At 37.8% G+C, this 21,816-nt stretch overlaps 1 protein-coding gene across 2 annotated transcripts in view; it reads left to right on the top strand.

Moving 5' to 3' along the window:
- The first annotated feature begins 2,448 nt into the window (after positions 1-2,448).
- The window catches only part of LOC111148282 (chromodomain helicase DNA binding protein 1), a 70,859-nt gene continuing 51,491 nt past the window's right edge, over positions 2,449-21,816 (top strand). For both annotated transcript variants that reach the window (XM_022504763.1, XM_022504762.1), the window contains exons 1-2: positions 2,449-2,610; positions 4,675-4,874. In XM_022504763.1, the coding sequence (XP_022360471.1) occupies positions 4,822-4,874 (53 nt within the window). In that variant the 5' untranslated portion in view covers positions 2,449-2,610; positions 4,675-4,821. The remainder of the gene's footprint in view (positions 2,611-4,674; positions 4,875-21,816) is intronic.

Raw genomic sequence — 21,816 nt, 5'->3', positions numbered from 1 at the left:
TGCAGGCAACAAATGGTCAAACTATTTGCCTTATTATATATCTTATATATTATATATCTTGCCTTATTCATCAAATAACTTTTAAAAAATTTAACTGGCAAGATTGTTCCCATTTTCCACTTACCCTGTATTTCCCCACATTCTCAACAGTAATTCTAAAATTCTGTGGAGTCATAAAGTATATTAGGATATTACCAGAAATATAAACCTCCAAGGTTCAGTATTTTGTTACAAATTTATTAAGACTTATTTTGCAAAAAAAAAAGGGTCTATAGACTTTATGTGTAGTATATCACATCCAAATGGCAGTTTAAAAAGGTTTATGATGTGCTTTCAGAAAATATATATATGTATATATATATAAATCATACAATTCTTTTTTGTAAGATAATGATACAATGTAGTACAGATATAATTCAAGTCTTTTATTATCAGAATCATTCTTCTGATTACAAAATTCTTTATCTACAATGGTTACTGTTTTTCTGGGGCTTTTTCCTTTTACTTACCACTCTAGTAATCCAATAAAGAAATTAGTCTGAGGCACAGGAAGACCCTATTGTTAAAGCACCTTTACCCTATTTTCAAAGCATAACATTAAAAACTAGCAGTTAGTTCCTACTTTCAGGGAATTCAGAAATGGCTATTTGTTATAATCTTATTCTTCACAACCCAGCACTACAGCTCTTTAATAACTAGGAAAAAAGTAAAGGGGGGAGGCTGAGCACACATCATTTTACAAATTATGGTAGTGTTACATTTTACCACTTCATAATAAACATTTTTTTCCGAGTAGACCATGTATACTTGTTTGCCTTTCCCTACTTCCCACGGGTGAATACACTTCCATACAATGAATACATATTTGGAATTATGTTTTGAGATCTTTTCGAAGGCTTTAAATCAAACTGTTTCAACAGCTGGCGGACTAACATGACAATTTTCTACAAACGAAAAGAATTATTTTGGGAATGCAGCTACCGCATTCAAACTCGTTTGGCTTGGAAGCTGGGCCTTTGCACCAAATCCAATCACTGGCGAATATGATTAGAGAGTTTTATCATTAACCTCCAGTGAGTCAAGACTGATCAATGGACCGGGGGAAAAAAATATAAAAGAATTTTGATTTTAAAAATGCTTTCAAGAAGATTGAAGCCAGACACCACCATGCTTGAAAGGTGTTTCCTTCCACACTTATAAAGGGTTGTAACTGAGGCCCGCAGTTACAGTTATGAAAGAAACCGTCAACTAAATTGCAGCAGGTTAAACTGACACAGTTACTAACATCCCGGAGTTGCTTTTCTGTTGAGAGTCCGCACCGCACCCTCCACCCCGCCCTCCAGGAAGAGACCTGGAAAAGGTCGTAAAAGTTTTTTACTGAACCAGGCAAAGGCTATCCACAAATGAAGTGTCACAGGAGGTCAACAACTCGGTCTCTATTTTTCCACATCTCCTCAAGAGCCCCGCCCGTTCCGGGTATCAGACCCCGGAGGGAGCCCGTGTCACAGGCCGCCTAAGCGTAGGAGGCGGCCAGAGGTGACCACAGTTGCCCAACAGTTGGGTTCCCCAGGCTGCCTGGTGTGACGCACAGCCCCCTCCCCACCCCTCTGGACAGGCACTCGGACTGGTCGGAGGGAGTTATGGTTTGGGGCCTGGGCAACCAGGTTCCACGCAAGACCCTGCTCCCTCGGCTTATCCAACTTGGCCCTCCCGCGGCACCCCAGCCCAACGTAGTTTTTAGCGTTTCCCCACCCCCCGGCTTCCCCCGTAGCTTCTCAGTCTCTCAGCCGGGATGTCCTTGCGTAATCGTTCCGAGTGACAGTAGCGTCCATACCCGCACGGAGCGAGCCTGCAGCTCCCACTTCCCGGAATTCAGTACCCGGCCTCTAAGAGAGGGCGCCCGAGCAAGGATCAGCAACCCACGGTCGTGGCCAGAGTCCGGCGGCCTCCGCGCGGCCAGCGTGCGCGCTCCCATTCATACGCGTGCGCGCACTCACGCTTGGCCCGTCTCAGCACCAATAGCTTTCCTTCTACACCCCACGACTCCACAACGTAGCCCCTCCCACCGCCCGCGCGCCAGCCGGAGGTGTTTGGCGTGCGCGCGCCCGTTCGCCCGCCGGCCCGCCTCGCGCCCAGTGGGGAAGGGGAGTGAGCAGAGGTGCTTACGTCGCGCGGGAGGCGGAGGCGACGGCGACCTCGGTGGTGGCTGGCGGCGGCGGAGGCGGCTACGACGGAGACGGTTGCGCTCGCTCTCTCGGCGTCATGGCGGCTGCCGGGAGCCGATAAGCGGCGGGAGCGGGAGCGCGCGCGTGGCCGCGGCGACGACGACGGCTCGTTACTTCTCGCTTTTGCTGCCTTCGCCGTTGGTGCTTCAATAATGAATTGATTGTTGGATCCGCTCCGCAGGGGATCGCGCGTTGGTGCCGCGGCCCGGGGCTTCCCCTTCCCCTCCGCGTCCTTCCCCTTCCCCCTCCTTCTCACGGACTCCTGCTTACCCCGAGACGCCCGCAGCCCGAGGACTCACTAGCGGCAGAGACCGCGGGCCCGGGCGCGGGGGAGGCCGCCGATCGAGTCGGCTCCCTCCGCCCCGCGAAGCCTGCACGCCCGCCGGTAAGAAAAGGGGTGGCGGGCGGGTCAGGATGTGGCTGGGAGGACAGGAGCCGGCCAGGCGGAGGGCGGGGGCGGCGCGGTTCCCGGGCGGCGGCCCAGAGGCCGAGCGCCGGGCGAAGGCCGGGGCGGCTCCGTGAGGGCCGGCAGTGGCTGACGGGTTCGGAGTACAGGGGGCGTGTGAGTGGCGAGCGCAGGCCGGCGCCAAAGAGCGCATCCTCGCGCCGGACGGTCGGGCAGCGGGGCAGCCGAGCCTGGGCCTCCTCGGCTTGGGGCTGGCCGGGCCGCGAGGGGAGAGCGGCGAGGGGAGAACGGCGAGCACTTGCCGGGTGCTTTAGTCCCGCCGCGACCGGGACTCCCAGCACGTGGGGAGCGGCGGGGAGGGGGAGGGGGCGGCGGCCCGGGCGAGCCCGGGAGGGCGCGGGGCGGGTCTGCGGGAAGTTTGAGGCGGGAAGAGAGACCCCGGGACCGGGATGAAGGCCCGGAGGGGGACAGGGTTGGAGGGGGGTGGTGTGCATCTGGTTGGGAGGCTGATTGGAGCGCAGCTGCAAAGTACGGATGAGGGAGGAGGAAGGTTTCCAGCCTCCTTTCGAGTACCGCTTTGAAAACTTAGCAGGAGCGAAGCAACTGTTAAAAGACGGGCGCAGAGAAGGAAGATTCAAAGAGGTTTAGCGTCTTAGGGAAGAGTCATTGTTAGGACGCGAGAAAGGCAGGACGAGCTGCTTGCGCCTGGAGCTTCAGAACTTAAGGGTGTGAGAAGAGTCTCAGAAAAAGGACTTAGTCGGAGAAGGAAGATGAGGGGGAAAAGGAAGTTTCACTGTACGGAGAAAGCCATTTTGAGGGGCGAAAGGAGTGAAAAGGAAAGAACGAAAAGAGTTGTGAACTTTCTCGTTGAAGAGAGACTTTGGGTAAGCGGCAGTTTGTTAGGGTACCGAGATTTTTAGGACATAATTGTTTAATAGTAAAGCTCTTTGACTAGTTGGAATTAATATTTAACGTTAAGAATAAATGTTGCGTGGAATAGTTACTTTTTGGATGACCGTTTCTTGCAGTCTACTGGACTGTAGTCTCTGGAGAAATAAAATTCCGATCAAGATGCAGAGTTTACTATAATTGGGTTGGCAACAGCGTATTTTCCCCCTCTTTTTGTGGAGTGGAAATAATCGTAGGAGTAAATTCTCTTTGCTGAGGTCGGCGGACAGCTCTGCTCTCAGGCGCCTGTCTCGGTACTTTCTGGCTGGGGAAGGATCTGACGTCTCCTTCCCCCGCTTCTTCCTCTCCCTCCCCTGCCAGAGATCTCCTTTGTTTATTCGTGGATGGCTTGTAGGTGACTCTCCAGTGTTGGACTGAAATCTTGAAAGGTGGAAATGCTGTGTCTTGGCTCATGATTTCTACCCCAAGCCCATTTTTTAATTAATCCTAGTGTATATTCTATTACCTTTTTTTTTTTTTTTTTTAATGGAACCGCTGCAAGTCCACACTGGATAACTACTATTTAAATTTTATCTCTCCATTCTTGGTTTACCTGTGAAAGGAACACATTTGTTTTGACCTATACATTTTCCCCTGAAATTATATGATACACTTATATTCTGTTCTCATGTGAGCATTTTCAAACTTTCCCCCACTCAGGTATATGAAGTTCTGGGTAATAGGAATTAGTGCTTGATTAAAGGTAATTTCCCCCCTTCATTTGTTTGACCAAGTATCTGATAAGACTTCATTTTCTGTTCTTGGGATTTGTATATGTTACATACTAGCACTTTGTTTTAGTTATCTGTTTATAATGTTTATATATGTGTATTGATACACAGTTGCAGTCAGTCTAAAAGTTTTATCACTCCACATGTATTTTAATTTCTTCTGTCAAAAATAAACAATGGTACTAAATTCTAGTAAGTAGTCAGGAATGTATTTAATAGAAGCCTAAGTATTTTGAGTGAAAGACCCCTACTCCTCCCCTACCATTTCTAATTGTCCTAGGTAGATTTGTATAAGTTCTAGATAGACTTACTCATCTTTTCCTCTATAGGTAATTTTCTTACTTTCTCAATATATTTTCTTTAGGTGAATCAAAAAGGGCCCAGGAAGCCTATGAATGTTGGAGAAAATTCATCTGTGAATTTTTGATGTTTAAGGAGTTTTTTGTATTTGTATTCATCTTTTAAACTGGGAAGATTTCATATTTTATTTTAAAACTTCTTGGTATTTACAATGAATGGACACAGTGATGAAGAAAGTGTTAGAAACAGTAGTGGAGAATCAAGGTAAGCACTTTATTACAAGTATTTATTATGAAGAGAATGTAAAACTTGCATGACTCTTTAGTTTTCCTAGTAGGTGGCAGAGTTTCCAGATCAGATTCTTCCTCTGAGTTATCCAAACAGTAAAAAAAAAAATTTCTGATACATGAAGTTTTATTGATAATACAGGTTTTATTTTTTCTGTTGGGATATACAAAGATGAATTTAAATATGGAAAGTTTAGGTGACTTAAATCTCTTTGGAAGTTTATATTGTGTGGGTCAATTATTGAAACTAGACCAAATAAAAAGAGACCCTTAAATAGCTTTGACTGTTGGTGCACTCTCCAAATAAAGGCAATAAGAAGTTCTTTACTCACCTTTTTTCTGGCATTTTGTCATCTATACATTTCCTGTACAGTATAGTAGCTACTAGCCACATGTGGCTATTTAAATTTGAACTATTTAAAATTACAGAATATTCAAGATGCAATTATTCAGTCATACTGGACGCATTTCAAATGCTGAAAGCCACATGTGATTAATGGCTACCATGATCTGTAGCACAGATAGAAAACATTTCTATCACTGCAAAAGTTCTTTCAGCCAATGCCGATTGGGACGTTTGTTAGAATATTGCTGCAACCCTTTTTTCCCCTCTGCTTTTCTTTTTAAATTTCAGTTTTAATTATGTATGAATGAGTTACTTGAGCCATGTCTTTGCAAAGAAGATATAGTTAATGGGAATAAGCCATATTAAGCTATTTTAATGTGTAAGAAACCTCTTCAAATACAAAGACTCTTTAAATTCTTCTGTAGCCCCCAAATTTGAGTTACCTGCACATTGATAGAATCCATGTAGTTATATACACTTATCAGTAGAGATCAGGTGTGAACATCAGAGTCAGACCCCTTGATTACTTTTTCCCAGTTCTACTTTTTATTAGTTGTATAAATTGGGGCAGATTACCTCTGAGGTTTTGTCTTTTTCACTTATAGAATATGAATTACAGTATTATTTATCTTAAAGTTGAGAATAGTGAAGTGTTATGTGGAAGGGGCTTAAAATAGTTCTGATATAATGAGCACTCAGTATTTGCTTACTATGATTAGCATCATGTTTTAGGTACCATAGAATACTACATAACTGGAACTTTAATTATGGTGGTAGAGAAATGTGATGGACAAGAAACAGGAAAGTTTTGGTGTTGGGAGGGTTGCAGAAATAATACTGGATAGAAAAGAAAGCAGTGTTAATAGTATTTGACTTGAAACTTGGTATTTTCTGGTCATGCTAGGTGTACTTTATCAGCTTTCACAGGCGGACTGTTTGTATAACAAAAACATCATAGAGAGAAAGGAGCAATTATGGAAAGCAGCATTGTTTAGTTGAACAGGTATTGGTCTAAACATTATAAAACCTGAGCTGACGCTGCATTAACTAGTTCTCTGAACTCAACTTTAAAAAAGAATTGAACTAAATGATTTTGAAGTTTCATCTCACTACTTAATTTACAAAGTATAATAAGGTTTTAGACAATAAGAGTTGAAGAATCAACAGAGTTGAGAGGCTAAATTGGAAGAGTTTTGAATCTCATGTTTGATTCAAATCTCTACAGGTAAATTGACTATAGTAAGTGATTGTACACATTCTTTTATTTGTTAGTGAACAATGAAATGGTTAATAGGTAGAAATTTCTAGAGGAAACACAGGAACTAAACTACTCACAAACTATGAAATAAGACTCTTGAAAATAAATCCTCTAGTTGAGTATTCAGAGAGGTCATGTGCTGTTACATTCTGAGCCCTTATTTGTTCTAATAATGTTTTAAGTATTTTGCTGCCATATCTAAAAGGGAGTAGTAAGATAGATTTGGTAGTATAAGTGAAAAAAGTTAAACCCTGTGAAAACAGATGTACTTAAAGGAATCTTTTGCAACGCATACTTATTTAAAATAACTGCAAATCATATTCCCTAATTATTCTGAGTTACTATTTCTAGTATACAGGTTTTACATGTTTCTGAGAAGTGTGGTTGTCAAGTTATCTTGTTCTTGCAACTGCCTTGGTGTTTATCAGGAGGGAGACCTGCTTCTCATCTGCTTTCATTTTCTTCCTTACTGCTGTTGTGCTGTCCTTTTCCTTTGCTCCACTGTCATTGTTAACAACCCTCAGCCACCATTCTCCCCAGCCACCTCCTGCCTGCAAAAAACAAAACACTTCTAGTAACTATGAATATTGTTAGAGTGAAGAGAGGAGAAATATGCTCTGCTTTTAAACTTGATACATATTGTAAATAGTTTTTAAAGTAAAACTTGATTTTTATTGGGTAGAATTTTTAAATGGATTTTTGCTTTAGATTTTCTTTTTTCCTTTGTGGAAATTCCATTATGAAATGAAATAAAATTAAGAAGTCATTTGACATTTTTAGATGTTATAATTAGCTTTCTACTAAAAAATGGGTTTTTGATTATTTCCATGTGGAAAGCTGTCTATGACCACTGACTGAAAGGAAGAAGAATACACAGGAAGATGTCTCTTTAGCTATGCTATAACTGACAATTTTGAAACTTATTTACAAAGAAATGTGGGTCAGGATGCACCTGCACATCAGTTTAAACTCAGCACAAAGTTTATTATATAACTGAAGTTAAGCTTTCTAAAGATGTTTTTGGAAGATTTCAAAGTACTGATTCTTGGCTATGTAGATTTGAGGGAAAAAAAAAACAAACAAAAAAATCAAGTTTTCCAAATCCTGGTTATACTTTTTATTTTAAAGTTCTCTTGAATGATTTAATCCTGGAATAATTTGTGGATGAAGACCAGAAATACATAGTCACATTTTGCTACTCAGAACAATTTCTGTCCTTGCCTGCAGATTAATTTTTAATAATCTAAAATTGTACATGTAAATATAGAGTCACATTTTGCTACTCAGAACAATTTCTCTCCTTGCCTGCAGATTAATTTTTAATAATCTAAAATTGTACATGTAAATTTGATAATTTATTTGAATCACTTTAATTAGCATCTACATATGATGCTCTTGAAAAATTTTTATAGAGTGAGGGAGACTGTTAGTGATGTGCTACAATGGTCTTAACCATTGTTATGGTGAATCTGTGGCTGGCAGTTGAGCTTTAGTAACCTGATTCTTAGAATTCTTTTGTTTCATTATAGCTTTTCATAGCATTAACAATGCTTGATTTACTATTTATGTATGTTTTAAATATATATGTGTGTAAATTTTATATTTATTTTGAAGAACTCTGTCATACAAATTTCCTTGGCTTATAGAAAATATTTTTGTTAATGTTTTATAGTTCAAAAATCTTTGGATCTGAACTTTGAAAGTGTTTCTTATAAACAGTGAGTAGGAAATATGATCAGTGGAAATGTTCTAAATGAAAATCTCCTTTTATAGAAATTCAGCTTCTTTAAAAGGCTTTGAGAAGCCCCCTAGTTTAAAGGACCTGTTAAGGGGCACCTGGGTGGCTCAGTGGGTTAAGCTTCTGCCCTCGGCTCAGGTCATGATCTCCGGGTCCTGGGATCGAGCCCGGCATTTGCATCGGGCTCTCTGTTCAGCAGGGAGCCTGCTTCCCCCCTCTTCTCTCTGCCAGCCTCTCTGCCTACTTGTGATCTCTCTCTCTGTCATAAATAAATAAAATCTTTAAAAAAAAAGAATTAAAAAAAATATAAAGGACCTGTTAAATTTAATAACACCAAGTCAAAGTTAATTTGAACACAGGCCATGTTTCTTTACCATGTATTTATTTGTTAGTGTCTTGTTGAAAACTACTATGGTACACCATTTTTGATGTGTTGCATTTATGTACATTCATACCAGAAAGATTTGTTGTCATCAAAATCAGTTTTTTTTCACTAAGTAAACTTGAATGATTTTTAAAGGCTATACCAGTTAAATGGTATTTTCTGAGCTTACTTTGCAGTTATCTCAGAGTTTTAAAAAAAGTCAGTTCATTCTTAAATTTCAAATGTTTGTGCTAAGAAATATTTTAAGAAAGGCAGGAAAACATGAAATCACAAAACCAGAATGGCTAGAAATCATTCAGTTAAGGAAACTGTTTTTTTAAATTTTCCCATGATGTCATTATTTGCAGGGAAGTATGGCTCTTTTACACCATTTTCTGTTAATCCCAGTTTTTCAGCTCTATGTAATTTCTTCATTTTTTCCTATTAGTTTTTTTCTTTCCTCAAATATCCTATACAATGGTCCTAGATGATCTGACATTAAGTACCATTTCTTAACATTTTGAAAATTGAATAAACTGTTAAGCAGGAACTTTAGTAATAGGTTACTCTCTCTCCAAATACAGTTTACTGAATTAGAATTTTCATAGTATTTTCTAGGATTGTAATAAATCTAGGTTACTGTAAAGTTTTGAGACTTTCAACTGGTAAGGATAAGAGAATTGTGTATGATTTGAGGTTCAAATATATTCCTTTTATCTGCATAGGCATGAGGTAATGTGGAGGCAAATGTTAATGTGTAATTGTCCCTTTTTTATACTACTAAGGTAGTTGCTCATTTAAGATCATGGTGATGGGTTACATTTGGTATGGTTCTGTTTTTAAAAATAAGAGTATTGGGGTGCCTGAGTGGCTCAGTGGGTTGAGCCTCTGCCTTCAGCGCAGGTCATGATCTCAGGGTCCTGGGATCAAGCCCCGCATCAGGCTCTCTGCTCAGCGGGGAGCCTGCTTCCCCCTCTCTCTCTGCCTACTGCTCTGCCTGTTATCTCTCTCTCTCTCTGTCAAATGAATAAATAAAATATTTTTAAAAATAAAAAAATAAAAATAAGAGTATTTCTTTGCAGGGAAGAGGTCAAGAATAAATAGAAAAACTATCTTTTTTACAGAAAATTTTAAAAAAGTGCATAAATAGAAAAGTTAAAGTACCAGTTATGGTCCTTGGATCAATAACATTGGCATCAACTGTGAATTTGTTGGAAATGTACAACCTTGGGCCCCAACCCTGTCCCCCTGAATCAGAATCTTCATTTTAACAAGATTTCCAAGTGATTTTTGTTCATGTTAAATTCCTGTGTGTGTGTGTGTGTGTGTAGCTACACACACACACACACACACACACACACACACACACAGGGAACTGTTTGGAGTCATTCATCACCTAGCCACTTACTTTTGTTACTGATGATGTTATTTTTTTCCCTGGGAACCCCCAAAAGATGGTGTCATGGCCCATGCCAGCAAGGGGTTGAGTACATTTTGTTTCTTTTGAATCCATGATAATGTGGCATGCAATGATTATTGAACTCTTACTCTGACTGAACCAGGCATGGTACACGTAGTGTACAGATTATTACATGAATTTATCATAGTTCATCCTCATAAAACTCCTGTGATGTATGCAGTATTATGATTCCTGCTCTCCAGAAGGGGAAACCAGATTTATAGCCATTTTTAAAAATCTTTTTTAAAAAACTACTAACTAAATTCCACACTTTACTTGGATTTCATTGGTTTTTCCATTAATGCCACTTCTGTTCCAGGATTCAATCCAGGGTACCATGTTGCATTTAGTTGTCAACTCTCCGCAGTATCCTCTGGTCTGTGAGTGTTTCTGTCTTTTCTTGATTTCCTTAAGTCTTAAAGTGCTGGCCAGGTATCCTATGGAATATCCCCTAGTTGGGATTTATCTGATGTTTTTATTAGGATAAACTGGGGTTATCAGTTTTTGGAAAGAATATCACGGAGATGAAGTGCTCTTCTAGTCACATACATGGGAAGGGTAGTATCCACATGATATTAACCATCATCACATAGCAAACATAATATTTGCCGGGGTTCTCTATTTTAAGTTGATGCTTTTTTTCTTCTCACACTGTATGCTTTGGAAGCAAGTGACTATGTCTAGCCCTCTCTTAAATGGTTGGGGGTAAGGTTGCTGCTGAGCAGAGAGCCCGATGCGGGGCTCGATCCCAGGACCCTGAGATCATGACCTGAGCCGAAGGCTGAGGCTTTAACCCACTGAGCCACCCAGGTGCCCCCCTTTCTTGCTTCTTTGTAACTGCAGTCTCCTTCAGGGAGAAACTTGGCTCTTATCATCCACCATCCCATCATGTACTCCAAGGTCAGATGCAGGTAAAGCAATTTTAGAATTTTTAGGCCACAGTCCCAGAAGAAATAAATTTATCAACTATAATACAGTATTTATGTACAGTATACAGTTTATATTATATTTAGCCTTACAGTTTCTAGTCAAAACACTGTTTTCTAAAGTTACTAATGTTAGTTTCTTCCTCCCACCCTCTTCAGTGTGGTTGTCATAAATTTGTAATGAAGTTAGATTCATTTGGCACAGTTTGCATTCCATTCTGTGTTCTTCGGTCACATGGGTTGATCTTTTAAAGTTGCATATATTACATTTACTCTCTGATGTGCAGTTTCATGTGTTTTTGACAAATGCACAGAATCATTTATCCTCTACTCCATTATGGGCAGAATAGTTCCTTCACCCTAAAAGTTCCCCTCTTTGACCCAGATCTGCTGAATCAGAATTTTCATTTTAACAAGATTCCCAGGAGTTGTATATGCGTATTCAATTCATGTGCATATGGGAGAAGCTATTCACCTGGGATCCTTCAGTATCATGCCATGTTAGTGAAGAAAGATTATTATGATTTAGAGGTGATTATGCAGTAGCTAGGTTTTAACACACAATCAGGTAAGTATGTTCAGATTCTTGGAACCATATAGGTAAACAAATGAGGTGAAAGAAAATGGAATTGAGCAAAGTACTAGAGTAATGTAATGGGCTATATGGGAAGTTTTCATGGAACTCTTTAATTTTTGTAACCTTAATGGTAAGAAATGATGTAGTGTGGAAAGAAGCAAGAACAAATAGTATATATTCAGAAGTGGGATGGAGAGGAAAGTTTTTATAGAGTCATAGTCCCTCCAATAAATAAGTGTAAGTTCCCTAATAATGTGTTGGACATGCTGGCTTTGCAGTTCTCCAGTCTGATGTTTATTCAGTGTTACGCTGAAGTTATTGAATGGTTTAGTCCCAAGCGAAGGAAAGAGAAAAAGAGAAGGATAGCTGAACAAATGTAACATGTGTTGAGAGAATAATACCCATCTAAACGGGTTGTTAGAACCACTGGTTTTAAAGAGGTACTCCAAAAATTTATTGTACCAGAATCAATTTCTTACATATGAAGACTGAAAAAATTGCTGTTTATCGTTAAAGGTATCTTATCTGTCTCTGTGATATGAGGTGACTGCTTAGTCAAAAGTCAACTTTAAATGTTAAACTGCACTTCAGAGTTCTTTGGTGTGGATAGATTGAGATCTAAGTTATCATTGAGAATAAAGTACAAAGATGGTAAGTTCTGGCTAAACAGTACTGGCTTCTGGCATCTAGTGTCTACAGTACCTATCTCTCAGAGATGAGACATAAGGCACAAAAATAGTGAGAAGCGCTTTTCTAATGAAAACCATTCATGTTAGCTATTTCACATCTCTCATTGCTGCTTTCAGAAGTATAGTTCTCTGTCTTCATATGCTTAATTTAGATGATTAAGCATCAACTTTGTGGTAGATTACATGAGATGTTAGAATTGGAGATTCTCCTGTGAAGTTTATAGTGAAGAAAGAAACCAGATTTAAATATTTGCAGTATCAAGTGGTTGTAGTTAATTCAAAGAGGTAATAGTGTGCAGCAGTTCAAAGGTGGGAGTCAGAGAAGTTTGATCATAAGGCACATGATTAATTATTTTTTAATGATTTTATTTATTTGAGAGAGAGAGAGCGTGAGAGGGTAGAGGTCAGTGGGAGAAGCAGACTCCCCAGTGAGCAGGGAGCCCGATGTGGGACTTGATCCTGAAACTCCTGGATCATGACTTGAGCCAAAGGCAGTTGCTTAACCAACTGAGCCACCATGTGCCCACAAGTTGTTAGTTTCTCTATCAAGCCCAGTGTTAGAATGAAGTTTGGTTTTTTTAAAGAGATGTGTAAAACTGTGGTGATCTTAGATTTTCTGCATGTTTAAAGTTCTGATAATGTGGCTTTTATGATGGTGAGGCATTTTGACAGGCTTAGGGAAAAAGCAGAATAACTTTTATACTCAGGAAAATAATGTTAGATGGCAGTAAATACTGTGCTGAAGAGCTATTATGTGACGGAATGGGGCCATAGGACAAGAGTGGAGTTAGTCTGAATATCCCGAAAGGAGACTATTCTTTTTGTGCTTGAAGTAGATTATAGTATGATTATTGCCATTTGATGCAACTACTACAGTATTCCCATTTCTAATTGAGTAAATCTTGCATTAATAAAAGGAGGAAGTTTGATCTGAAAGGAAATTTTATAAGAAAAGAATTACAGTTGTATATGAGTACAAAAAATGTAAATAATTTCTTTATTCCAGTTTTACCCTATATTTTATACCAAAGGATTGAACTAGTGTTCAGTAGCTTATGTCAGTCATATTATACTACATTGATGATTTCACTTTTTTTCTTAATTGAACAGCTTACAGTAAATGGAGGTAGTTGTTATGTGCAGCACACTCCTGTGTATCTGCAGACTGATGAAATACCAAATTACAAATAACTTTGTTGGAAAGTAAAGCATATACTCCTGAGAATTTAGTTGTTTTGCTGTAGTATTCATTGACATAATAAAAAGCATATATATAATTCCAAAAATCTTTTTTAAAACAAATTACTCAAATGGATAATCTCTTTAAAAATGAACTTTTAAATATAGACATTTATTTTGTTATTAGTGTTGACTTAAAAGTTGTGGATGGTAATTTTAAGCATATGCGTAAATAGTGACAGTAGTAAAATGAACCCTCATGTGTACATCATATAGCTTCACATTTTATCTCATGGCCAATCTAGTTTAATCTCAAAATCCTCCCACCTGCTCAATTATTTTGGATTATTTTGAAATACAATTTTTTTTAAGGTTTTTATTTATTTATCTATCAGAGAGCAAGTGAGCACTAAGCTGGGGAGCGGCAGGCACAGCAGACAGAGGGAGAAACAGGCTCTCTGCTGAGCAAGGAGCCTGATGTGGGACTCCATCCCAGGATCCTGTGATCATGACCTGGGCTGAAGGCAGACGCTTAACTGACTGAGCTACTCAGGTGTCCTTGAAATACAATTTCTACGATTTCTACGTATGTTCTGCATGATAGGTAATAGTAATGGGGAAAACAAACATTACAGTTAAGGTTCATCTCCTTGCTATAATTACAAATATTAGAATTGAGGAGCACCTGGGTAGCTCAGACTTTTTAAACGTCTGACTCTTGATTTTGTCTCAGGTCATAATCTCAGGGTTTGTGACAACGAGCCCAGTGTCGGGCTCCTCTCTGGGCCCGGAGCCTGCTTAGGATTCTCTCTCTCCCTCTACCCCTCTCCCCATTTCTCTCTCTCTCTCCTTCTCTCTCCTCCCCATTAAAAAAAAAAAAAAAATTACAGAATTAGAGATTTGTATTGTTATTAATATTATAACAAATTTTGTATGTATTTTATGAAACTAACATTTAGCGACTTGCAAATGTATATATATAGCCTTTATTTCTCATCTGATTCTCTGAATGTTTAGTAGAGAAATTTTGAGTCTACTGTCTAACTCATATTCAACATGACTAAACCCAGTCATTTTTTAAATTAGTCATGCTAATTGTGACCCTTTCTAGCATCTAATTCTAGCAGTTTTATTCTCATTCAGTTGGAGGCTTTAAGGTGGTAGAAGCATACTGTAGAGTTTATAGTAGCATTTTGACTTGGATTGGTAATGTAGAATGCTAAAAGGAACCGTTGGCTTCCTTAGCCATAGCAGTGGCATTAGTTAGTTTTCAGAACCATACAGATGGATGGATATATTCCAAGTTTTCTCAAACCTTTGGTATTTATTTGATGGCTTATAAATGAGGTGAATACAGATTTTAAAATAAAGGTGGTATGGTCTCAGTTACCATCCAGCTGAACTCTCCTCATTTTTTAAATGACTACTCTAGGGTAATACATTTTAAATAGTAGGTCGTAGTACGTTAAAGGATTAGGATCCATTCTTACTGAAAGAGAATAGTGTAAAATAGAATAGAAAATACAGTGTACCTTTTTTAGAGTACTAGTTCATCAAACTTTTATGCCTATGTGTGCATGCACGTGCATGTGTATACTGCATCATGATATGAAATGTATATATAAGAAATAGTCCAAGAAGTTTGAAAGCCATTGCCTTTGGCCACTAATACTTTTTTTTTTTTTTTTTTTAGTTTTAAGTATTTCCTCAGTACATACAAATTTCTGTATTTTTTTCCTCTAGTCCTGTTGAAGTCAATAATGGTCTATAAAAACAACTAAAATGAAGTCCCTGACTTAATGAATTCCAGGATATAGTTAGAAGAAAGATACACAAGGCACCTGGATGGCTCACTTGGTTAAGCGTTTGCCTGCAGCTTAGGTCATGATCCCTGCGTCTTGGGATTGGGCCCTGCTCCGCTGGCTCCCTGCTCCTTGTGCTCTTTTTTTCTTCTGTCAAATAAATAAATAAAATCTTTTTTTAAAAAAGATACATGTATACAAATAATTATAATATTGTGAAGGCATTACTAAAAACATATGAGCAAAATATTGTGAATATGTGGGTTGGAACAGTGATGTGCCTGGAGAAACTGGAGAAGGTTACATAAAGAATATGATAATTTTGAGTAAATTTAGAGCCGAAAGTTTTATCTCTTGCTTCAGAGAGGAATCATTCTCTAGAGTGAAAAGTAGGGAGAATACTATCTATACTGAGCTCTAAATTACTCCCTCCATAAAGCCTTGCCCCTGATTCCATTTCCCTCATCTCTAGTTCTTTAATGAGCAATCAGTCCATCTTTATATCTTTAATTCTCAAAAGTTTCACTTTTTCCCGTGGTATTTTGTCTCTACTAGAAATTCTTACTCAGTATTTGTTTGTCGAAGAGATGAGCCAATGAATTCACATTATCTATGTACAGAACTTATTCTTTCAAAAAATGTTTATGACATTAACATTATTATAGTATATCAGAGAACCAGTTAAGGTGTTCTCTATGCCAGAAATTTACACTATTCTCTTTCAGTAAGAACTGATCCTCAAAACACAGGGGCTCAAAATAGTTACTTCTTTTTCATTCTCAGTGATCTTTACCCCTTGAGGTTTTTAAGGTACTGTGGCTCGTGGGACAGCTTTGCTATTCCTAATCTTAATACATGGCTTCTCTTCCTCTGTGAGCTGTCATTTTCAGCCAGCAGGAAGAAAATGGGGAGGGAGTGGTAGGATTTAAGCAAGTCACTTTGTTAAGGCTGTGATGTAAAAATCCTATATCACTTCTAGCCATATCCCTTTGGTTGGATGGAACCTGTTTACATGGCCACATCTAGCTGAAAGCTGGGCATATAGCAATGAAAACTTCAGGACAGTTATGTACTACTAAACGTTAGACAAAATGGATACTGGGTGAGTGAGGTGGAGCAAGTAGACAATATAAACATATGGCACAAATAGAAAGAAATGTTATTTCAAAATAAATCACTCCTGTCATACTAAGAAATCAGTGGCTTTCATTTTTCTTAATTTTCTTTCTTTATATGTATTTATCATTTGTACACTTTTGTTATCATAGTATTGGTATTTGGCTTTGTCATTTACTCTTCTCTGAGCCTCAGTTGTTTATTATATGAAAGTGAAAGGATTAAATTAGAACCCAGGATCTGGCACAGAGCACCAAGTAGTAATTATGATCTGTTTCCTTTTTTTATTAAGCAATTTGTATTGAAAATTTTAGTGTATCTGTAGGTTTAACTCACAGGCATTTTATATATCTACATTGACAGTTATGGCATTCCAAAGAACAGCTAAAGTAGTCCTTGGAGTAATAATTGATCTTGAACTCAGGAAAAAGAACTTTTTTTTTTCCTAATAGTTGTCAGTGTTGAGTTCCTATAATATGTCAGACTGTATGCTTTACATCTCTTTTAATCTTCACAGTAATCCTTAAGTATGCTTATTATTCCCATGTGACAGAAACTTGAGGCTTGTCTAATGGGTGTACATATATAAATATAATAACAATGAGAAGAAGGAGCTAGAAAGCTAGGAAAAAAAAAGTTGAACTTCAGAGCACTCATCAGGTTAGCTCTGAATTTTCCCCGTAAGTGTCTTTCAAAAATTCTTTCAGAATTCCCCCAAAGAAGTCCTTTTGAATGGTTTTGACTCTTAAACAATAATCAGGGGAGGGAATAAGGCATGAAGTAAGAATTTAGTGCAATATGTTTATTCCTTAAAATAGTTAATACATTTCTTTGTTTATGTATTACTGTGTTTGTCAGGCATACAACTTTCTATTAATATTTCTGTGGGAAATCAGTTTACCTTTTTTTAGTGTATTCTATAGCTTTCCTGCCCTACCTCCTCAGAGTCTACTCCATCTAAATACTATGACCAGTTTAAAAAATTTTGAAAATGATAAAGTGGGGAAATGGCATATACGAGGAGGAAAATCTTGATGTCCTAGGGACAAAAGAAGAAAATAAAAGAATATATTATTTAATGGAATTAAAATGAGAAATCATTGATGTAAGCCTTTGATACAGGCAGTTGACATATATGTTTGAATACACAGCCTTTTTTTTTTTTTTTTTCTCCCCTTCCCTGCTATTGTTTTGAGACGTTCTTTTTATTGCTCCTTGGTATTTCTACACCCATCCAATAACTCTTTCTTTATTTCTTCTCCCCCCTCCACCCCAGTCCTATACCACTTTCTTGGCTTTTTCAGTCTATTCCTGTTCGTTTATCAGGGCCAGTTTCTTCTTTTATCTGATGGTAAGGAAAGTAGCTGCTCATTGTTACCATTTTCTTAGAAGATCTTTCACATTTTATTCTTTATTCCTTTATGTGCCATTGCAGACATAGTTTCCAATTTCTGTGATAAAAAAAGCAAAAAAATACTTGAACATTTTTTTTTCTTGTGATATAGAAGAATCTTTGTTTATTCACTTGAGAATATGTTCTTCTCATCTACCCATTATAGGCCTTGGTATTTTCTTTAAAGGATTGATTTGAGTGGAGAGTAAAGTGTGGAACAAGGAGGTGGTGTTGCTATTCTGTCATATGCGAGGCTGAGCTAACATAGACTCTCCTAAAGTAAAGTATATCCTACCCACAAACACATGAAAATCCTAAATAAAATTGGGAAAATGGGTGAAAAGTAAGTGCACTGCTGAACTTCAGAGAAAACCTTCATGTGCCAGGAACAAAAGGGACCTTGAACTCAGCAGTAAGGAACAGTAAGCTCTGAGCAAACAAGGCAGTACAGGGCAGATGTAAAAAAGATGGAAATATACATGGTCTCTGAATAGGAGGCTGAGGTTGGAGTTGAAATTAAGTATTTGATTAGGGAATTAAGTCTCTTTAAAGTTGGGACCCTGGAAGGCTTGCCTCCTCTGGAAAGAATCTAGAAAAACTTCTATGTGTACCTTCAAGGACACTTTTTCTTGTTGTTGTAAAGATAAATTAGAATATAGTTATGAAGATATTTTGAAATCTATGAAGTGCTATTAAATTTTGTCTAGAGTAAAATGAGAGAAAGGGCCATAAGGGCCAGGCAGATAACGTAAATGAATGAAGGTGTCTGGGTATAAGATACTTATTTGGGAGAGGTGACTAGTGAAGATCATATAGAGATTTGGTGATTATAGGCATCATTGTAAGGAACCAATGCTACTTGGATATAGACAATTGTGAGCATGTGGACAATGGACCTAGTTTGGTGTTCTAGATATTCTGATTCTTCAAAATTATTTTCCCCATAACAATTTTAAATTAGATAACTTAAGAAAGAAAAAAACCCAAAAAGAAGCAGAGAAACCAGGAGGAAAGAACAAGAAAATTATAAAAGATTTAGGCTTATGATGTTTTTGAATAAAAAGCAGAGAGGTAGTAATATTAACTGTTTATTGAGTCACATGTTTTTTGAGTCTGTCAAATAGAGTTCTAGAGAGTAGAGATAGATTTAAGTAGTAACACTCCTATGATAGAACTGGCTTATATTAAGCATTGTACTAAGTGCCAGACATCCTGCCTAGGTATCTTATGTAATCAGTGGAGATGTAGAAAAACTTTATTGGAGAAGTGAAGGATGAATAGAGAAGGAGTACTAGTGAAGACTGCAGAAGAGTTGCAAAAATAGTACCAAGAAATTCTTTGTATATCTTTTGCCCAGATTCATTACTTTTTAATTTTTTGCCTTTATACATACATATCTGAATACTTGATACATATATAATACATATTTATTTTTCCTGAATTTTTTAAGAACAGTGTTGCAAAAATCATGCCCCTTTAGGCATTGATACTTCAGTATATATTTTCTAAGAACAAAGGTACCCCTTTACAGAAATTATGTATAGTTATTAAATTAAGAAAAGTTTACATTGATATAATACTTTAATCTTTAGTCATTATTCCATTATGGTCAATCATCCTTATCATTTTTCAGTACAGGTCCAGTCTAAGATCACATATTGCATTTGGCTGTCACGTCTCTTTAATCTGTAACACTTTTCTTTGTTTTTCATGACATTAGCATTTTGAAGATGATAGGCTAGTTATTTTACAGAATGTATTTCTCAATTTGTGCTTGTCTTATGTTCACTTATGATTAGATCTAAGTTATGCATCGCCTACCATATGCATCCCTGGCTGGAGTACTGTGTAAGTGATGATACATCTCTCTCAAAAGTATATCTAGAGGCTCATGTTTTCTGCCTGTCCCTATTGATGATGTTAGTTTTGATCATCAGGACAAGGTGGTACCTGGTTTTTCAACTAGTTTCAAATTTATCTGTTATACTAAAAAGCAGTTTCTGAGAAATTAACTTAAGACTACAAATATCTACTCATCAGACTCTTTCCTTAGATTTAGCTTGTATTGACGATTCTTGCCTAAACCTATTTTCTATAATAATTGCAAAATGGTAATTTTCTAACTCTGCTCTCCTGGTCACATTAATCAGTTGGCATTCAGAGCCCTATCAGAACCCTCCCCTGTCTTTCTTCCTGTCTAACTACCTACCTACCTACTTATCATCAGAACGGACTCAAGGATTCCTGTTTAACGGGGAATAACTTTTTAATGATCTCTTTTGATACTCAGGTCAATTTGGCCAATGAAAGCTTCTTCAGGGTGGTTCCTGTGTCCTGTCTTGTTTTTTTTCCTATTCTTTTAACATGTCCCCATTTTTTCTTTTCCTTCCTTTCCAAGTATTTTGCTTTTTGGCATAGGAAGATAGTTTAGATTCATCTTTTATTTTCCTGTCCCAAGAATCTGCTATTTTTTTTTTTTTTAAGATTTTATTTATTTCAGAGGGAGTAAGAGCATGAACATTGGGGAGGAGCAGAGGGAGAGGGAGAAGCATGCTCCCTACTAAGCACCTGATGTGGAGTGCCATCCTAGGACTCTGGGATCATTCCCTGAGCCAAAGGCAGACACCTAACTGACTGAGCCACCTGGGCACCCCTGGAATCTGTCATTTCTGAAAGGTCTCTCAGTTCATATAAGTGTATAATAGTACTTAGCTATCAGGATCTGGGTGCTATGTGATTACAAATTTAACACTTCAAAGTGGATGTTTTTATATTGGCTAATAAATAGCAAATCAGAAGATATACTGTCATAAATACAAAAAGATATATGCAAAGAGCCATCTTTTTGTATCAATGTGATATCACAGGAATGGAAACAAAGCATGTTCATCATTGAGGGTCAAGTTGGAACGGTGATGAGTCTACGAAAGGGAGTATGTGCAGTTGTATGAAGGAAGGCGGAACATATCTACTGCTGTGGAATGATCTCTAGAATACAATATATATGTATATAATATATCATTTATTTAATAGTGTTAATATGTTAATGATTACTTATGAAGGAGGAGATAGAAACATACATTTCTTAAGCATGATTTGCTTACATTGAAAAAAGGGAAAATAAATTTAAAATTTTAAAAAAGAACCATAGGGGAGAGAAGAGGACATAGTATAGAGGAGACAAGGATGGATGGTAGATTTTAATTAACTTCTGTAAACTCAAGTTGGACCCAAGTAAATAATAAAGCAAGATTAAATCGAGATGAATAAAAAAGTAGTCTCTAAAATGAAAAAAAAAAAAAAAAAAAAAAAAAAACGAGATGAAAAAAAAAGTAGTCTCTAAAATGAAAAAAAAAAAAAAAAAAGCAAATGACTGTAGGTAAGCCAAATTGGTGGCTATATAGAAATAAACTATTTCAGGTGACTTTAAAACAATAATTTGATTCTAGGAGTGTGTATTCCTGAAGGACAAAAAGAATTGTAAAGAAATCTTGATATTTAGTAATCATGTTGTTAATAATATCGGTATTATTGGGGTGCCTGGGTGGCTCAGTAGGTTAAAGCCTCTGCCTTCGGCTCAGGTCATGATCCCAGGGTCCTGGGATCGAGCCCCATGTCGGGTTCTCTGCTCAGCAGGGAGCCTGCTTCCTCCTCTCTCTCTCTCTCTCTCTCTGCCTGCCTCTTTGCCTACTTGTGATCTCTTGTCTGTCAAATAAATAAATAAAATCTTTTAAAAAAATAATATCAGTATTATTTTGGAACTATTATATATAATCTAAGATAGACAGTAATTTTGTTAATGTTATTTGGAACCAAAAAATCAACCCAAGTGATATTATAAATATTAAACTAAAGAAATAAAAACCCTGCAAATTAAAATTGGAAATGCTAGTATAAATTCTTAATTCATTGTCTCTTAAAGTATTTATTCTAGGTCATTCCATTAAAAACAAAACTTTTTAAAGATTTTGTTTGTGAGAGAAAGAGTGCACAGCAGGGGGAGCAGCAGGCAGAGGGAGATGCAGTCTCCCTGCTGAGGGAGGAGCCCTTTGGGAGTCTGCATCCCAGGACC

Source organism: Enhydra lutris, unplaced genomic scaffold (assembly GCF_002288905.1).
Source record: "Enhydra lutris kenyoni isolate GAN:26980312 unplaced genomic scaffold, ASM228890v2 scaffoldscaffold19, whole genome shotgun sequence".
NCBI classification, from domain to species: domain Eukaryota; kingdom Metazoa; phylum Chordata; class Mammalia; order Carnivora; family Mustelidae; genus Enhydra; species Enhydra lutris.
Note: the sequence above shows the minus strand (reverse complement) of the source record. Positions and strands in the feature narration are given on the sequence as shown.